Source organism: Mirounga angustirostris, unplaced genomic scaffold, assembly GCF_029215605.1.
Source record: "Mirounga angustirostris isolate CCGP_5_RB_7025 unplaced genomic scaffold, mMirAng1.0.hap1 SCAF_1, whole genome shotgun sequence".
In the NCBI taxonomy this organism is placed as follows: Eukaryota; Metazoa; Chordata; class Mammalia; order Carnivora; family Phocidae; genus Mirounga; species Mirounga angustirostris.
Genome location: NW_026991709.1, coordinates 165,866,974 through 165,883,059, shown reverse-complemented (window position 1 = coordinate 165,883,059; position 16,086 = coordinate 165,866,974). Strand labels below are relative to the sequence as shown.

Genomic DNA, 16,086 nt, shown 5'->3' with positions numbered 1-16,086 from the left:
ATACCCCAATGACAAGTCCTTGAAACAGGCAGAGTGACATTCCTCTAGGAACTCTGCTGCCTAGATGTTAATACTTTGCTAAAGGCAAAAGGCAATCTTAGTCCAACCCCCAGGATGCTGTAAATCTACTTTAACATATAAAAATTCCTTTGGAAACTTCCTTTATCTCTACCCCCATAAGATACAGGTTGGCAATCATCCTCCAAGCATATGACCCACTGATATACATCTGAAAAGTCTCATGACTGAGTTTTTACTAAACAGTAATAAATAACCTTTTCCTAACAATTGCTAGCCCTCTTTCCTAACAATAGTTAGCCCCCTCAGGATCCCGGGGAACTCTTGTCAAAATACCTGGGAGGCTTATGCTATCCCTAAACCCCTCCCAACTTGAAAGTATATAATGGGTCACTCTTCATGACCCCAGTGCAGCTCTTTCTGCCCACGGGTCCTGTCCCCGTGCTTTAATAAAACCATCTTTTTGTACCAAAGACGTCTTAAGAATTCTTTCTTGGCTGTCGGCTCTGAACCCTAACATCTTTCCTACATCACTCGGCACAATGATGGCTACCTAAGAAGATAATCATATATTTTCTGAATAAAGTCACCTGCCTGGTTCCCCATCTTGGGTCTCACTACTCCCTTGCAAACTCCTTTTGCTGTGTTTAAAAAAAAAAAAAGAAAAAGGGGGCGCCCTGGGTGGCTCAGTCGGTTAAGCGACTGCCTTCGGCTCAGGTCATGATCCTGGAGTCCCGGGATCGAGTCCCGCATCGGACTCCCTGCTCCGCAGGGAGTCTCCTTCTCCCTCTGACCCTCCCCATCTCATGCTCTCTCTCTCTCATTCTCTCTCTCTCAAATAAATAAATAAAATCTTTTTAAAAAATAAAATAAAATAAAATAAATTAAAAAAAGAAAAAGGAAAAGAAATAAAAGGCTCAAAATGGAGTCACATGCCCCCACAACAGCAACCAAAACATAATTGCATTGCAGGAATGTGGCCTCACACTGGAATTTCCTGATCAGCATTACTGAGGTCTTCTGCAAGATAGACCCTAGCCCTTCCCTCAAAAGGTGACCTTGCCTACACCAATCCTTTCTTTTCTTTTGCTAATGACTTCCATCCCTCCTTCCAACCCTGTTTCTGCTTTAAAAACCATCCATTTTGTATGGCAACTTGGTGCTCCTTTCTACTTGTAGATGGGATGCTGCCTGATTCATGAATCCCTGAATAAAGCCAAGTAGATCTTCATATTTACTTGCTTGGATTTTGTTTTTTACAGCTGCAATTAAAGTAGTAATTACTTCCAGTTTAATTTATAGTAGGCTGTGCAATTTTTAATGAAACAGTTTTCATTTTAGCATAATTTCTGGCAATTCAGTGACGTAAATATCACATCAATGTTAAACTTTATCTTGCTTGATATTGCTCACTTACCTCACATCAGATCCTTTGATAGATTCAGTGAGTGGTGCTACTTTTAGTTTCCTTAATGCACCACTCATAATTTCGCAGATGAAATGACTATGACAAATTCTTACATAACCATCTGAAGCTCAGGGAACTCAAAAAGAAAACAAATGGCCTTTTAAGTGTGCAAGCGCTGAACTCTAAGTCATAATGAGACTCCACACATTATCCAGAAACCCAAAGCATACCAAAGAGCCAAAGTCAATGGAGACATTCTTTGGAAAGGGGAAGTCACAAACGCCTCTCTGGCACATTCATAAATTTGTTGTCTTAACATTGGCGCGTGTGCTGTCATGTTATTTGAAAGCTGATGTGTTTGGGCTGGGAGTGATGTGGGGGCAGGGGTGGAGAGGGCTGACTCTGAGATGGTGAAGAGCGGCGTTAGGAACTCTGGAAGAACTGGGACCTGATGGACATTTTGCACAGAGACAATTTCTGACCAAGTCTTTCCAGTGATTTGTAGCTTGTACTCAACTATCCATAAGACACTATTTCCAGGACATTATTTTAAATTGATACAGTCTCTTCATTTACAAAATTCATTTATTGCATACTTTTTGTTTAATAGCTGGGAGTCAGAGTGGTAAAGATTTGATTTACCCAAGTGAAAAAAAAAAAAAAAGACTAATATCATTTTGAAGTGCCATTTCCAAAGAATACGCCAATGTTTCAAAGTTAGTGTTTGTGACTTTTGGTTTCGATACAAACATCCTACTCCAAGTGACAAATGACTACATTAAATTCGGGCAATGACCATCACGTAACTGCTTGTGACAGGCATGCTGGCATCTGGGCATCAGGGGCTGACACGCACCAAAGAGGTGATTTTATGACAACCTGCCTTTCCAGAAATACAAAGGCTCTTAATTCCTCAGCTGCTCCTTGTGACAGAGAGGTTGAAAAGAATCCTTTTCTCAAGTTAGTTTCTACATGGAAGAGGAGAATGTCTTAAGGATATCCTGAAATTTAGAAACAAAACTCTTTGTCAAGACGTCTGTGTACTCTGCAAAGTTGGCAGACGTGTGGCTGTCAATATTTTTAGAGAGAGATGCTTTAGAGATAGGGGATAATTGACCAAGTGAGGATGTTTCAGAACTTATTTTTCCCAAGAAAGGCAAAAAGTATGAAAATCAGCTAACCATCATATTGAGAAGTCAACACCTTCACTTGGGCATTTATGAATATGAAGTCTGTGTGGCAACCCAAAGTGCCACACTCCAATCACCACACTGGAAAAGTCAGCAAAGCCCTCACTAATTCCTATTCCGCTTATTTCTCGGCTCAATCTCAGCACCCTCCGCTGATCTTGTTCGACGATTCTGTCTTGGACTCATTTCTGTATCTTGAAGATCATTTCTGAAAACAGAAAAAAGGAAACAGTATCTCAGAAAATAATGATCATGATTATTCTACAGCAGCTTCTAGCTGACAAGTGCTTTCACATGCACTATTTCATTTAAACCTCCAAACAGTTCTCTACTCCAATGGCAAGTCTATAATAATTATCATTACTGTTATTATTATACACATTTTGTAACTGAGGAAACAGTGACTAAGCAAAGATTACAGGCCATAAGTGACAGAAGCAGGAACTGAATCCCTTTCTTCTGAATCAAAATCTAGAATAGCTTTACGCTTTGCTTAACATGAAGAAAACTGCAAAAAAAAAAAAAAAAAAAAGGTGCTGGTATCCTAACAACAAGACAAAGTCAGTGTCTAACAAAATCATTCTCTTGATCCTGAGAGCTCAGGTTGTAAGGCAGGAAAACAAAATTCCAAAGAAAGATAAGCCCCACCAAAGAGAGGTGGACCACACAAATTCTCTCACTTTTTTTTTTTTTAAAGATTTTATTTATTTATTTGACAGAGAGAGACAGCGAGAGAGGGAACACAAGCAGGGGGAGTGGGAGAGGGAGAAGCAGGCCTCCCACCAAGCAGGGAGCCAAATGTGGGGCTCAAACCCAGGACTCTGGGGGATCACGACCTGAGCCGAAGGCAGACACTTAACAACTGAGCCACCCAGGCACCCCAAATTCTCTCACTTTTGACACAGAACTGGAGAAAGGTGGCTGTTATACAACCAGATAAGAGGACATGAGCTAACATTTTAATGAATTCTGAACTATGGGCTAGTACCAAAGGCCCCTCACACAAGGAGAAGCCACATGCACTGGCAAGCTCTTTTCCAGGAGCCTCAAGTCAAGTTCTCATAAGAAAGACTGGGAGCAGGGCGGGGAAACTGAGGAAAGCCCACTTTGATGGCACAGGATAAAGCTGGTGAATGGGGGTGACAGGGGTCAGGCAGAAAGCCCTACATCTTCCCGGGACTATTCTCTCCTATGAAGTGAGAGCTTTCAGCTGCTGAGGGAAACTCACTGGCCCATGGGAATCAGGCAAAGATCTACTATCTCTGGAGGAGGGGCAGAATGCTTGAATGGGAAGTTTGCCTGAATGGGAAGAATAGGAAATCATTTGCAAGAACACTGGCAAAGATTCTTTGCTGCTGGGGAAATGGTAGAAATAAAAACCTCTACCTCTGGAGGAAGGGCAGAAAATCATCTTGGGCTGATGATCTCAAACAATACCAAGCAAAGGCTTGGGCAAGGCATTCTGACTACCATGGAGGGGGGTCGGGGAGGTGGCAGAGAAAGCTCCACCCCCAAGATCCAGGCATACAGGGCCTGCCCAAGACCACAGCTGGAACAAGACAACATAGAGCCCCAGCAGGCTCCTACCAGTAGCCAAGCACCAAGTAATAGGCAGTAGCAGTAAACTGCTGAAGGAGAGGTCAGGACATGGAGAGATGGCCCTCTGGGATGCAAGCATGCAGACAAGGCTGAAAGGTAAGTAAGAACAAAATCATTGAACAAAAGCTTCCCACAACCCAGCCCCCACACTAAGCACAAGGTAAAAGCAGCCCACTGATTGAGGAACTTGATGCCTCTGATACACTGAAGGTCATGTTAGGAACCAGGAAATTCCAACCTGGGTCAACTCCCCACACTAATGGCCTAAGAGAAGCAGCAGCATGCCTGTTTCCAGGCACAAAGTCTATTTTTACCTCAGTATCTACGGCCCTTCTCAGGATGTCTAGCATCCACACAAAATGTACAATGCACAAAGAAGAAAAACCAAATAAAAAGTCCATTGTCAAGATATAAAGTAACCAAGAGACACAGACAGAATGACTCACATGTTGGAACCATCAGACTAAAACTTTTAAATAACTATGATTAATATGGTAAAGTCTCTACGGATAAGCTGGAGGACATACATAGACAGACGGCTCCAGGGGTGGCTCTGAAAGACAAAGATCGGTACTGTCCCTCCCTCTCCGTACCTCCCAGAGTCTAAGAGGTTCCTCCCCCACTGTCAGCACTGTTGCTTTCTCCACCTCCACAAAATCGCATGTTCCTTTTTATTAGATGTAACTTTACCTTTTCTTTAATCATTCTCTACTCACACCCAGTCCTTTGACCCAGAAGAGTCGGATGTGAGAGGGTAAGGGCATTTTTATTAAACTTTTCAGAGACTCATTATGTTCCCCACTTTTTTTTTTTTTAAGATTTTATTTATTTATTTATTTGACAGAGAGAGAGACACAGTGAGAGAGGGAACACAAGCAGAGGGAGTGGGAGAGGGAAAAGCAGGCTTCCCGCGGAGCAGGGAACCCGATGTGGGGCTCAACCCCAGGATTCTGGGATCACAACCTGAGCCAAAGGCAGACGCTCAACGACTGAGGCTCCCAGGTGCCCTTATTTTCCCCACTTTGATGCATGTGGGCCATAGTAAGAAGACTCAGTGAGTAGTGTACTCTGCCAAGTCGTCACTAGCCTTTTGATTTAGGACAGGAGTTGGCGAACTCTTTGTGTAAAGGACTAGATATTTTGGGCTCTGAGGGCCATACAGTCTGTCACAACTACTGGATTCTGTTGTAATCGTGAAAAGAACCACAGCCAGCAGAGAAACAAATGTGTGTGGCTATGTGCCAATAAAACTTTATTAACAAACAGACAGCAGGCCAGATTTGGCCTATGGGCCATAGTTTGCTGATCCCTGACCTAGAACCATATCAGTCCAGCAAGTGAGTCCAACAACCTGAATCAGAATTAAGTGTGAATCCTCTAAGACCCCTCTTGGCCAAGCTGCTACCCAGAGGGTGTACCAATCTGGCCAGTATATGGTTGCTGTTAGGAGAAAGAAACAAGCATCATGCCCAGGAATAATTAAGAAGGAACCCTGAGTTTCTGAAATAGGTAAATATATAACCACAAAACCCTTTCTGTACTAATCATTACCCAGAAAGTGGCCAAAAGGAGAGGATTCCGTTCTGGGGACAGCAGCGTTCAGTGACCAAACTTCCTTACTAAGGTATGTGGACCAGAAGATGAGGGAGTTGATAATTTTAAAGGAGGCCATTCCAACATTCAATAATATTAGATGCCTGTAGATTGTAGGGAGGATAAAAAGTCCAGTGAATCCCTTGACCATCAGCCCATTATTGATTCCAGTCATTCCCTTCAAAGAATGTGCCCTTATTATTGATATGTACATGAGTGACCCAGATGGTTCACTCAGCACCCTTCAGGTTTGCAGCCTCAAAGCAGGGTATCTGCCAATCTGTGGCCTTCATGACCACTTTTATGACCTGTTTAATCTTAATTACCTCTTTAAAGGTTCCATCTCCAAATATAGTCACATTGGAGGTTAGAGCTTCAGCTTATGAATTTTAGAGGGACACAATTCAGTCCATAAGAGCAGTTCAGTCCATGGATCAGGCCATTCAGTTTGACAAGAACCTAGTAGCAAGCAAACAGCTATTTTTCAAAAGGAGTGTAACTGGTAGCTATGCTAGGCTGGACACAAGTCCAAAATCCCAAAGGGTGCCTCTAGGTGGAGGCTGCCTCCCTTTCTCAGAGACTCCAATCAGGAAAATCATTAGTCTTAAGACTTGTAGCTCTAAGGGGTCATTAGGGTTGTGGGACCTCAAGGGTATTAGCACTTCTTTATGTGTGGCTCTTCCCTATCAGAGAATTTGCTCTGGCACTTATTGGATGTGAAATTAGGAGTACATAACACATCAACTCCTAAACACATCCAAATTTAAAAACAATAGTACAATGAATTAGCCCAAAGGGCCCCATCTACAAGGTCACATTAGCTTCCCTTCCCCATTGTGAACCTTACCCAAACCCCATAAAGTCAATTCAGGTGCTTCCTTTCCCCACAGGACAGGGTAGGATGGTGAATCTGGTACCTATATCCAACAGAACCATAAAATCCCTTCCCAAAGTTCAGAAGCACATCCAGACTGGTAGATAGCCTTTCATCTCCTTTAGGGACAGGGGAACCTCAACTCCACTTCTTCTTCTTTTTTTAAAGATTTATTTATTATTTGAGAGAGAGAACGGGGGGGAGGGGCAGAGGGAGAGGGAGCAAGAATCCCAAAGTGGACCCAATGCTAAGCACAGGGACCGACATGGGGCTTGATCTCATGACCCTGAGATCACAACCTGAGCTGAAACCAAGAGTCAGTTGCTCAACTGAGCGAGACACCCAAGCACCCCTCAGCTCCAATTCTAATCAACAAAGCCAGAATAGCCAAAACAATTCTAAAAAAGAAAAATTTACTGACAACACCAAATGCTGGTGAGGATGTAGAGCAAGAAAAATTCTCATTCACTGCCAGTGGGAATGCAAAATGGCACAACCACTCGAACAAAGTTTGGCAGTTTCTTACAAAATTAAATATAGTCTGACCATACAATCCAGCAATTGTACTCCTTGGTACTTCCCCAAGGGCATTGAAAACTTATTTCCACACAAAATCCTGCACTTTGTTTTTAATTAGAAGATTTTATATATTGTATATATATCACTTTAATCATAATTGCCAAAACTTGGAAGCAACCAAGATGTCCTTCAGTAGGTGAATGGATAAATGAACTGTAATACTCCAGACAGTGGAATATTATTCAGCACTAAAAAGAAATTCCATGAGGTTTTGGAAACCTCAAAAAGACATGGGGCAATCTTAAATGAATATTACTAAGTGAAAGGAGCCAATTTGAAAAGGCTACATACTGTAGGATTCCAACTAAACGACATTCTAGAAAAAATAAAACTATAAAGACAGAAAAAAATCAGTGGTTGTCAGGAACTTGGAGAGAAGGAGAGATGAACAGGTGGAACATAAAGGATTTTTAAGGCAGGGAAACTATTCTGTATACTATAATGGTGGATACATGTCATTATACATTTGTTAAGACCCATACACTATAAAATACAAAGAATGAACTCTGATGTAAACTGGAAAAAGAACGTTAGAGGCCTCATACTAGCTGATTTCATGACATTATAAAGCTGCAGTAATGAAGACAGTGTGTGTTACTGGTGAAAAGACAAACATATAGATCAACAGAGCAAAACAGTGATTCCTGAAATAGACCCACACATATATATCCAATTGATTTTTGATTAAGGTACCAAAGTTATTAAATGGAGAAAGGATAGTTTCTTCAATAAATAAAGCTGGAACAAATGGAGACCCACATGTAAAAGAGAAAAATTGAATTTCAATCCATACTGTGCACCATTTATAAAAATCAACTTGAAATAGATTATAGACTTAAATGTAAACCCTAAAACTTCTAGAATGTAACAGAACACCATTGGGTTAGGTAAAGATTTCCTAGGTAGGACACAAAAAAGCACCATATGTAAAAGAAAAGAAAAAATTGATAAATTAGATTTCATCAAAATTTAAAACTGCTCTTTGAAAATCACTATCAAGAAAATGAAAAGGCAAGCCATAAAGTGGAAGAAAATATTTGCAAAACACGTTTCTGATAAAGAACTCATAAATCTCAAAAGTAAAAAACCACCCAATTTACTAAATGGGCAGAAAATTTGAGGAAGCATTTCATCAAAAGACATAGGGATGGCAAATATGCATGTGAAAGAAGTTCAACATCATCAATCCTTAGGGAAACGCAAATTAAAATGACAAAAAAAAATACTACTATAACTCTATTAAAATGGCTTTAAAAACGAAGAGCATAACCAAGTACTGGCCAAGATATGGAGCAACTAGAACTCTCATCCATTGCTGGTGGAATACAGCTGGGCAGTTTCTTATCAACTGAACATACACTTACCATATGATGCCATTCCTAGGTATTTACCAAAGAGAAATGAAAACTTATGTCCACACACAATACTGTACTCAAATCCTTCCAGCAGTTTTATTCGTAATCCCCCAAATCTGGAAACAACCCAAATATGCCCATCAGCTGTTGAATGGGTAAACAAAATGTGTTGCAAAAGAATTCTCATGGGGTTAAGATGAAATTCAGATTAACAGAGAAAATTATTCTTTTCTGATTTTATAAGAATATTAGAGAAAGCTATTTCCTCAAATTCCCTCTTTAAGGCACTATGAGATAAAGAGTTAAAACAATTCGTAAGTGAAATCCTTATCCATTCACAGGGGCTTGAAGCCACAGGAGCTGTGTCACTAACAGCTAGAATCCATTACTGAGTGCATTCAGATCTAATAAACACTGACTGACATATTCACTCACTCATACACTTTCTGAATGCCCATTATGGGCCACCCAGGCACTATGCTACACACATGAAGATGCAAGGTCCAATGCCCATGCTCTCTAGAAAGGCAATCAAGTGGTAAGTGCAGAGTGCGGCAGGAGCAGACTCAGGGGCTTCTGAATGGAACGGTGGAGAAAGGAATGACAATTCCCATCTAGAGGAGGAAAAGGGAAAAGGCAACTGAGGCAGAAGCAAAGGCACCGAAACAAGGTAACAGGACTCTCTGAGGTGACCGTGAGTAGTTCAGCTTAGCTGAAACAAGGAGTTGTGGGGTGCAGAGGGGATGCACGCATATGAAATTCCACGAGCCAGTAGGTAGGCTGGGGCCATGACAGTAAGAGCCTTGGATGCTGGCAAGTCCCTGAAGGACTTTAAAGTCCAACAGGAAGAACAAAGTGTGTTTCATATCTCACCGGCCGAATGAACTGTAACGACTAGAGGCAGCGAGGCATGGACGGCTGTTGCAGCAAAGCTAGAGAGAAGAGCAAAGGGCCTGTAGCCAGCCGTGGCACAAAGGGCTGACGGAGATATCACAGAGGGCCTGCGCAAGGTGGGGGCCCCAGAAGCAGCATTAGCAAACCTGGGACCGTGTTAAAAATGCAAACTATTAGGCCCCACCCCAAATCTACTGAATCACTCTTCGAATTGGGTAAAGCCCAATAATCTGTGCTTTAACAAGTCCTTCAGATGTCTGTGATGCATATGTAGGTCTTACCTATATGAGTTTTGCAGCTGACTCAATATGACAGGTCAGGGCAAGTGAGAGGTTGAAAATGATTCCTAGGTGTCTGGCTTGAACAGTGGGGCAGACTATCATACTCCATTCACTGAGAGAGGGGACAGCAGAGGGCCAGCAGCTCTGGAGAGAAGGGACTTAGACTCTCTGGGGCAGACAGATTTTCCTCACATTTTATATATTAAACAAACTGAAACCTAGAATTGTGAAATGATATACCAGGACCATTTCTCTTACTGTTTTCATCCTGTTTGATGTAAATATATTTTATAGATCAAAACAGTAAGATGAACCAGGGCGCCTGGGTGGCTCAGTTGGTTAAGCGACTGCCTTCGGCTCAGGTCATGATCCTGGAGTCCCTGGATCGAGTCCCGCATCGGGCTCCCTGCTCGGCAGGGAGCCTGCTTCTCCCTCTGACCCTCCCCCCTCTCATGTGCTCTCTCTCTCTCATTCTCTCTGTCTCAAATTAATAAATAAAATCTTAAAAAAAAAAAACATTAAGATGAACCAGTATTTACAGACATAAGAACCCAAGGCCAGTCTGTAGAAAATAGTTTTTGGTTTTTTGCTGCTTATGAAAATATTGTTTTATATGGAGCACTATGTTGCTAATAGAACCTCTCAATCATTTATGGAATTAAGAGAAAGAGAATTGGAACTGAAATAGTATGTTCTAGGACTACCATCTCAAATATGCCACTTGTGGTACCACAAAACATGCCTCTAAGCTTAAGATATAGAACTGCCAATTTTTGTTTAAAAGTAAAGCTTATGGAGGCTTTTCCTGATTCTGCCTCTAAAGCTACATTATGGCATAAGCTTGTTTGAACTGTTCTATGCTCAGCTGAAGTCAGGAGGCCTGGATTCTGATCTTGGCAGTGCCACTAACTAGCTGTGGACCTTGACCTGGTCAATTTACCACTCTGGAGTCCAGCTTCCTTCTCTATAACATGAAGGGATTAGATGAGATGAACACTTAGATCCTTCTAGCTGTAACATTCATTATCTATGAGGATCAATCGATGCGCTTGGTCTTCTAAGTGCTTTCTTATGATGACTTTTGGAGGCCATCGTTACTGAGAATGGGCTTGGGTGCAGGAACTCTGGCTACAATGTGTCATAGCCATTGGTGTCAGGCTTAGTTCAGCATGAACAGGATGGTTCCTGGTACAAGAGGAAATAGTTAGCTAAGCAGTGGCCTTCTTTGCCAAAATGCAAAGTTAAATAATGCTTAGGTGAGAGTAATGTAGCCAAAATCTCAAACTTTCATAAAACATTACTGTTTGAACCACCAAATATCTCATTGGCCTGATAAACCTCCTCATAATGCTTTCCCTGGATACAGCACACTTCCCATTCTCCCAGTGATTCAGCTATGAAACTACAAAATCTCAGCACAGTGAACTTCTCCTTCTTTGTAAAGACAGTATACAGCTTAATGGTCCAAAGGGCTGACTTTTGGCACATTGGTTACAATCTTAGCTCCATCACTTACCACTTATTGCTGAGTGACCTTGGGATGGAAATTTACCTCTTCAAGCCTCAAAGAGGCTTAAAAAAGGTGAAGAGGTCAACAGTATCAAATCTGCTAAATCAATGAAGGTTTTGACTATGGATTTAGCAACATGGACGTCTTTGATGACCTTAGTGAAAATGATTTCAGATGAATGATGGAACTGGCTGAGAATGTGGAAGAGTAAGTGGAGATAAGGAAGTGGAAAATGCAGGTAGAGACCATCCATTAAGAAAGGAAGGAAAGATACAACAGTGGCTGTAGGATGAGATGGAGTGAGAGGAGAGACTGAATGAGTTATTTGTTGCTTGGCTAGTTTTAAGATAGAAAGATTTAAGCAGGCTGAAAACCCAATGACAAAGATACAGCTGAGAGGGAGAGGTTGCCAGACAAAGAAGGTTCCTGACAAATGGGTAGGAATGAGGGAGGAGGAATTAGCCTCTGATAAGACATCCCTTTATTATAAAAGGAGGCAATTATAAAATGAGGAATAAAATATGTACCCATATAGGCACATTTATACATTTGGTGTTGGAAAGATGAGGACTCCCACATAATGGCTTCTATTTTCTCTACAAAGGAAAAGAAAAGGTCTCCAGCTGGGGGTGCAGCCACTGGAAAGATGTGAGGTTTCAAATAATCCTTGTGAAGAACCAGACAAAGAAATGACCACAGAAACAGTAAAACTTCCAGGCAGTTTGGAGGGCCCACTGAAGTGTAATCACAAAATTACAGTGGAACAAAGCTTCCCCATTGTACTGCAGATCACTCCTGCAGGTGGAGATTGAGAATGTAATATTCTCTGGCATTGTTCCTTTCCTCCTTACCTACCAGTAGGGCCTGGAATAGGTCCCCTCCACCACTCTAATTTCCCAGCAGATTCCTAAATGCTAGCTGGAGAAGGAATCAAACTGCATTTATTCTACACTAAACACTTTTGACTGGGAACATCTAGGAAAGGACTCAAAGTTTTATAAACACTCTGAGCCAGTGCTTACGGCTAAACTGTTAATTTCTCACTGGAACAATCTGTCTTTAGAAAAACAACTTCTGACAAGTAATCAGAGTTATTACAGTGGGATTCCCTTTCTAAGCAAAAATGTATAGAAACAAACAAGTAGTAAACTGGAAATCTTTACCTTAATGTGTGTGAATTATTACCTTCTTAAATCAGAAAGCACAAATATTCTTTTGTTTGAAAATCAACTGCATGGAATTATAATTTCTCAAAGTAGACACTTATTTCTTGAAGATGAGAACTCACCTATGTGATGCTTCCCAGGCTTCCTCTTCTTCTAAAAGATCTCTTATGATGTCTGAACTGGAACTAAAAGGACATGTACATCAATATTGTCAGACAATAAAAAGACCATATGGTTCCATTTATATGAAATTCTAGAAAATGCAAACTAATCTCTAGTGACAGAAAGCAAACGAACAGACCAGTGATTACCTGCAAGGGCAGGGGGTGGGCAGGAGTGATTACAAAGTGGCACAAGGAAACTGTGGGAGTGGATACTTTCATCATCTTGATTGTGAAGATGATTTCACAGCTGTATACATGTATCAAAACTCATCAAACCGCGTGTTTTAAATATTTGCAGTTTATTATACATCAATTTCAATAAAGGTGTTTAAAAAACTTAATAAACCAGCAATAATAAATAAAAAATCATTAAAGCTTAAATAAATCTGTCAACATAAAACCTGCATTCAAATACAATATAGTCGCAAGCCTTTTTAATCTCCCATGGCAACCAAAGATCAAACTGTGTTTTAAAAACTGCACTCTAGTAATAAGATTCACAAAGAGACATTAAGTTCCTAAGTGGCTTTTAGTCCCTTTGTAGCCAAAGTAAAGTAAAATTTAATTAATCTGAACTGTGCTAATAATGGAATTCGTTAAAATGCAACCTGGCTTAAAGTGTTGCATAATCTTTGGTCTATCTGCGCAGGGTACAGGGTAAAATAAGGTTATAGAGGGCATATATTATTTCTTTAAAAGAAAAAAGTGTTCCAAGGCTTTTAGCATCTTGTTCTTACCCAAATAAATTCTTACTAAATAAATGAAAAGAAAAAAAAGATGTACATCAATAGCAAAAAAGCATTTCTTTAGGCATCCAAGACAAAGAATGTGAAGGGCATTACATGAGACAACTCAGAAACAGGAGTCACTACCCCAGGGTGGAGAAGGCTAAAACAATGGAATAACTTTCTCCTGGATGAGAAACAACAGGATTGGATATGTCTGTGTCAGTCATCTTCTAATGATACTCAGATAACAAAAGTCTAAAAATTATGGAGACATAAAGTGCCAATGAATCATTCTCAACAGTTACTGACAAATGACTTTGAAGCAATGTTTGCCTGTGGTGCATGAAAACAAGGCAACAACCATCAATCAGTACTGCTCTGTGCCAAATATTGTTTTCAAGGGGTACTGCCCAAATCCCAAGCCTCTCAAGGAGCTATATGCAGGAGCCCTTCTGACTATGGTTCACATGTATAATGGCCTGTGTGGGGCGATTCCATGTAGTGACCCTCCAATATAGCTAGCTCAGTGGTTCGCAGGCATTTCAGAATAAGGATCCTCATACATTTAGTTTTGGTGGCTTGAGAAAATACATAATAACAAAGTATTATAAACTTAGTAATACTTTTAGTCTATATTTTATTCATTACAGTGGCACATGCTGGACAGTGAAAAAACAGTAGTACCTGCATTTGTGAGACACTCTTATTATGTCTAAAGAGAATTCTTTTTTTTTTTTTTAGATTTTATTTATTTGAAAGAGAGAGAGCATGGGGCGGGGGGCAGGGGGGCGGTCAGAGGGAGAAGCAGGCTCCCCGCCAAGCAGGGAGCCCGACCCAGGACTCGATCTTGGGACTCTGGGATTATGACCTGAACCGAAGGCAGACGCTTAATAGCTGAGCCTCCCAGGCGCCCCAAAACTGAAGTTGTTTTAATGTAGCTTTTTTTTTCTCTTCTCTCTCCTGTCTGATACCATCACCCACTCTTCTTTACCTGGACAGAGCTAAGGCAGTGTTTCTCAACCCTTTTCCTTATCGTTCCCCACCTAAGGAGTTTTTTAGACTTTTTCTTTTTTCATAATCGCCCTTCCATGAGATTTTTTTTTTTTAAAGATTTTATTTATTCATTTATTTGAGAGAGAGAGAGAGAGAGCACATGAGAGGGGGGAGGGTCAGAGGGAGAAGAAGACTCCCTGCTGAGCAGGGAGCCTGATGCGGGACTCGATCCCGGGACTCCAGGATCATGACCTGAGCCGAAGGCAGCCGCTTAACCAACTGAGCCACCCAGGCGCCCTCCATGAGATTTTAATACTGAAATATAATGTGTACCTGTTTATATATTATATGTGTCTGTGTATATATATGCTTTATACACAGAATAGGTTGGTTTTTTGTTTATGTGTGTGTGTGTGTGTTTTGGTCATCCAGCCTCCTCGCTGCCAAGAACCAAGTTCCATCCACTAGGGAGCTCCTATCAAGAACCCATGAGCTAAGGGAATGGGGGTTAAAGGGTGGTCATGCAGCTCTGGGTCCTGGTAGGTGTCACAGGGCTAGAAGAAATAAAGTGTGCTTTTTGCCAACACCCCCAACACACACATACAATTTTTTTTTTTTTTTAAACAGGAAGGTTACAAAGCATCCCTCCTGTTCTAGCTAAGTAAGCAGGAGATAGCTAGGCCTGTCAACTAACCTAGTAGTCTTGTGGTCAATTTACCTAGGGGCTTTCAAATCACCAGTAGAAATCACTGATTTGTTAAAGGAAAATATTTGCGGTACATTAGTGACATAAACCTAAGCAGTTTTTGCTACACTACCTCAGTGAAAACAGATGGTAGAGGAGGTTCACAAAAAACACTTCTCAAAAATGGTCTGCAATCTCCTCTTGCTCTGTGACTTCAATACCCCTGACCAGACATGCTGCCCAGTTCCTGACTTCCTCAGTTCTCGCCACCTTCCCTTCCACCCCAGCTTAGTCACTGACCTGACTGACATACACTTTGGAAGGTCTGAACTTTACCTACAGTGATGTTTCAGGATTATCTGCTATATCTGCTACTCCGATTCTAGTCACCACTAAGAAACTGAAAGTTGGGGTGCCTGGATGGCTCAGTCAGTTGAGCCTCATATTCTTGATTTCAGCTAAGGTCATGATCTCAGAGTTATGAGATCAAGCCCCAGATCAGCTTCCGTGCCGGGTGTGGCGCCTGCTTAAGATTCTCTCTCTCCCTCTTCCTCTGTCCCTCACCCCCTGCCCCCAAAAAACAACTAAGAGTTGACGCTAGTACAATTAAAACTGCAGAGAGACTCGTTGGTTCCTTTTCAAAGTAATGCATTCACCATATTCTAGTTAAAAACCGCCTTCCCAAAATTATACATACAGTTTCACAAAAGGGATTTTACAAACAGACAACTGGGCACAACAGTCAGTATTACTAAAAATAACACCAACGGAGCTCTTCCTTGTGGATAGAAGTAATTAATATTTTTGAAGTCTTAGTCATTTTACTATGCCTTGGAGATCAAAAATTGCTTTCATATACTTTCAAGACATCTAAAAAATCCTCCACAGGAGAAAATAAATTGCTCACTCTGGTATACACGGGGTCAGAACATGTACAAGCCTACACAGCTATAGCTTTTCATTCTCAGACAAGAACTTTGTCAGAGTAAATTTGAGCTCCTCTATTATTTGGGTTTGAACATTCTGGAAGACCATGTTTTAAGAAGCTG

At 41.2% G+C, this 16,086-nt stretch overlaps 1 protein-coding gene across 4 annotated transcripts in view; it reads right to left on the bottom strand.

Moving 5' to 3' along the window:
- Positions 1 to 844: 844 nt before the first annotated feature.
- RAD18 (RAD18 E3 ubiquitin protein ligase) overlaps positions 845 to 16,086 on the bottom strand; it is a 109,149-nt gene continuing 93,907 nt past the window's right edge. The window contains exons 10-12 of one of the 4 annotated variants that reach the window (XM_064593144.1): positions 12,590 to 12,652; positions 8,626 to 8,732; positions 845 to 2,824 (exon numbers count right to left, since the gene is read on the bottom strand). In XM_064593144.1, coding sequence (XP_064449214.1) covers positions 2,799 to 2,824; positions 8,626 to 8,732; positions 12,590 to 12,652 — 196 coding nt within the window. In that variant the 3' untranslated portion in view covers positions 845 to 2,798. The remainder of the gene's footprint in view (positions 2,825 to 8,625; positions 8,733 to 12,589; positions 12,653 to 16,086) is intronic. The other 3 variants (XM_064593131.1, XM_045861923.3, XM_064593142.1) reach the window with 3 other exon arrangements.